Below are 3,986 nucleotides of genomic sequence, written 5' to 3'. Positions count from 1 at the left end.
CCAGGGCCTGGGCTGGGAGGAGCCTGCAACTGAGATATGTGCCCTTGACCAGAATTGAATCCAGGACACTTTGGTCCACAGGCCAACGCTCTATCCACTGAGCAAAACTGGTTAGGGCTATAACTTTTTTTTAAAAGATCCAATGAATTCTCATTCCAAAGGTTTATTTTATTTTATTTTCATTTTAGAGGAAGGGAGAGGGATAGAGAGACAGAAACATCAATGAGAAAGAAACATCTATTGGTTGCCTCCTACATGCCCCCTACTGGGGATCAAGCCTGCAACCTGAGCATGTGCCCTGACTGGGAATCGAACCATTCCCTCTTGGTTCAAGGGCTGATGTTTAACCACTGAGTAACACCAGCTGGGCTCACGTATAACTCCCCCAAAACTTACCTACTATCAGTACTGTTGACCAGAAGCCTTACAGGTAACATAAGCAGTCAACATACTATTTTGTATGGTATATGTATTACATATTATCTATATATATAGAAGCCTAAGTGACCATTATGACTGGACGACCGGCCAGTAGCTATGACACGCACTGACCACCAGGGGGCAGACGCTTAACGCAGGAGCTGTCCCCTGGTGGTCAGTGTGCTCCCACAGCCAACTTCCTGCACCTGGCCAACCTCAGCGGTCCCTGGCTGCCTTGGTATGGTATATGTATTACATATTATCTATATATATAGAAGCCTAAGTGACCATTATGACTGGACGACCGGCCAGTAGCTATGACACGCACTGACCACCAGGGGGCAGACGCTTAACGCAGGAGCTGTCCCCTGGTGGTCAGTGTGCTCCCACAGCCAACTTCCTGCACCTGGCCAACCTCAGCGGTCCCTGGCTGGCCTTGATTGGCCCCGATTGGGACTGGGCAAGACGGCCCCAATAGTCCAGGAGGGACCTCCCCTTCCCCCCATGCATGAATTTGTGCACTGGGCCTCTAGTATTCTTATAATAAAGTAAGTTAGAGAAAATAAAGTGTTAAGGAATCATAAGGAAGATACATTTATGGTATCTATTGAAAATAATCTGCATATAAGTGACCTGCACAGCTCAAACCTGTGCTATATTTTTAGCAGTGGAACTTTTCCTTAATGGAAATCCATCTTCAAAGTTAAATTCTAGCTCTTATTATAATCAGGAAAAAACTAATGGTTACTAAAGTCACCCATTATAAATTCTTAAATTGCTTTGGCAAGTGAAAACATCTTAGGGGGACCTTTATAGTCAAGTAGAAGAGCTACAGGTGAAACACATGAGATGGTAAGCTTTATAGGAATTAGATTTTATTGTCACAGTTGTTATTAAAATTACATTCATACTTTTTCTTTTCAACCCCCAGTTCAACTTTAGTTGGCTTACCAAGAGTGAAACGTGACAAATACTCAGTCTTCAACTTTCTGACACTCCCAGAGACAGCTTCCTTGCCTACAACTCAAGCCTCAAGTGAAAAAGTACCGCAGCACCGAGGTCCCGACAGTGAGTAGGGCTTCCTCAGGTCCAGTTGCTGACCATGGTCTGTTGGGAAGACAGAAATCAAGGGTCATCTAATCCTAAGGATACACAGAGTGCAAACTCTCCTCCCATAAACATAATTGCTCATATGGATACCTTAGCTCATGTTGTAATGGTCCAGATGTGTCCTGTTTGGGGGTGGTACTCTGCCTCAGCATCTGCCACATGCCCAACACTTTGCACAGTGCCCGGCCTATAGTAGGGTCACTGATGTGCTTGAATGAGCTGTAATGAAAAACTCGTCTTCTGCTTGCTAATTCTGATGTTATGTCTATGTCCTACTTTTCAGAATCAAAAAAAACATCCAGATGGGATACATCTAAACAAGAAAAGAAAGAAGATTCCATTAGTGAATTCTTAAGTTTGGCTAGATCAAAAGTTGGTCCACTTGAACAAGAGTCCAGTCCATTAGTAAACAAAGAGGAAGTGCATGTGAAGGAATCACTCTCAAATAAGGTATTTGGGCTTCTGGTTCTCTGCCAGGCTAGCCGTGGCCTTTACCTTTCTCTATAGTGAGCAGGGGTAACACACTCTGTGAAGGGCTAGATATTAACACGTTAAGCCCCATTTCAGTCACCGGTGACCTACGCTATACTTTCCGTCCAGAAGACAAAACAGGCTGGGTGCTTAATGTGTTAAATATTGAAAGCTTTGTGGGCCATAGTCTCTATTGCAACTATTCAACCCTGCTTTTGAGTGTGAAAGGAACCACAGGCAATGTGAAAACAATTGGGTACTTGTATCTTCTATAATAATAAAAGTGTAATATGCAAATCGACCGAATAACCAAACAGCAGAACGACGTTCCAGACGACCTTCTGGATGACCACGCTATGACATGCACTGGTGCCAGGCCAGCCAAGGCGGGTGCAATGTGATTGGTCAGGGGGCCCTGCCATTGCTCCACAATTGCCCTGCGAGGGAGGCCCAGGCCACCAGCTGGTGGGGCGATCGATTGGGGGTGAGGATAGGGGGGCTCTGCAGTTGCCCCAAAGAGGGAGGCCCAGGCCACCCTCTGTGCAGCGATTGATCTGGGGGCCCCTTGATCGATCTCACAGAGGGAGGCCCAGGCCAGCCAAGCAGTCGCACCCCACACCTGTCGCCTGCAGAGGGAGGTGACCGGTGGTGGGGGAGGGGGATGGTGCCAGACAGATGGCATGCAGTGGCATCGGTGGGGGCAGGGCCAGCTGCTGGCAGTCAGGAGAAGGAAAGCCCCGATAGGCCCTGATCGCCAGCCAGGCATAGGGACCCTACCCAAGGGGTCCCGGATTGTGAGAGAGTGCAGGCCAGGCTGAGGGACACTTTCTCCCCCGTGCACGAATTTTGTGCACTAGGTTTCTAGTGTTCCAATAAAACTTATTTACAAAAACAGACAGTAGGTTGGATTTGGCCCCTGGGCTATAGTTTGCCAACATCTGCGCTACTGTCGAACAATTCGAGTCACAGCTTAAATTATTTGAGGAGAGGTTATAAACTGCCTAGAATGGCTTTCACGTAGCATTAACTATTAAAACAAAATTCAATGTATTTGTATTAGAAAATATAATTTTCCAAGTAACAAGTATTCTCTTTTGTGGAGAATATAGAGAGAATATCCATTGTTGGTTTTTTTAAATTACTGCTTTAATAGTTAACAGTTGAACTTAATAAAAAGTTGCTTTTATTTATAATATTGTCATTACATTTTAAAATATTTTTGTAACTTATTATTATTAAACCTGGGCAGGGTTTACTCTAGGTTTTAATCCTCACCCTATTGATTTTAGAGACAGAGGAAGGGAGGGAGAGACAGAGAGAGAGAAAGAGAGAGAGAGAGAGAGAGAGAGAGAGAGAGAGAGGAGAGAGAGAAACATCGATTGGCTGCCTCCCGTTGCACCCTGACTGGGGATCAAACCTACAACCTTCTGGTGTAGAGGGCAGTGCTCCAACCAACTGAGCCACCTGGGCAGGGTTTACTCTAGTTTTTAAATTAACCTATATTAAAACAGACTTTTTAAGCCCTGGCTGGTTTGGCTCACTGGATGGCTTAGCCTGTGGACTGAAGGATCCTGGGTTCGATTCTGGTCAGGAGCACATACCTGACCAGTTTCAGGCAACCAATGATGTGTCTCTCTCACATCGATGTTACTCCTCCTCCCTTCCATTCTCTCTAAAAAATCAATAGAAAAAATATACTTGGCTGAGGATTAACAGCAACAGCAACTTGACTTTTTAAATGTACAGTTCAGTGAGTTTTTGCACAGATTCATGTAGTAACTACCACAATCAGGATACATATGGTACCATCATCACAAGAAGCCTCCGCATGCTGTTCCTTTATAGTTTCCCCTCTCTGCATCCCAGAACCCAGTCAGCCATTGATCTCTTCTTTGTCCTTATGGTTTTGTTCTAGAATGTTACATACTAGTAAATGGAGTCAGATGATATATAGCCTTTTGAGATTGGCTTCTTTCGTTCAGCAT

At 45.0% G+C, this 3,986-nt stretch overlaps 1 protein-coding gene across 1 annotated transcript in view; it reads left to right on the top strand.

Annotated features, from left to right (window-relative positions):
• The window catches only part of GPATCH1 (G-patch domain containing 1), a 53,207-nt gene that overhangs the window by 32,974 nt on the left and 16,247 nt on the right, over positions 1-3,986 (top strand). The window contains exons 13-14 of the mRNA XM_006762263.2: positions 1,352-1,488; positions 1,814-1,980. Of these exons, the coding sequence (XP_006762326.1) occupies positions 1,352-1,488; positions 1,814-1,980 (304 nt within the window). The remainder of the gene's footprint in view (positions 1-1,351; positions 1,489-1,813; positions 1,981-3,986) is intronic.

The sequence above is a fragment of the Myotis davidii genome, unplaced genomic scaffold (assembly GCF_000327345.1).
Source record: "Myotis davidii unplaced genomic scaffold, ASM32734v1 scaffold77, whole genome shotgun sequence".
Classification (NCBI taxonomy): Eukaryota; Metazoa; Chordata; class Mammalia; order Chiroptera; family Vespertilionidae; genus Myotis; species Myotis davidii.
This window is presented reverse-complemented; position numbering and strand designations above follow the sequence as displayed.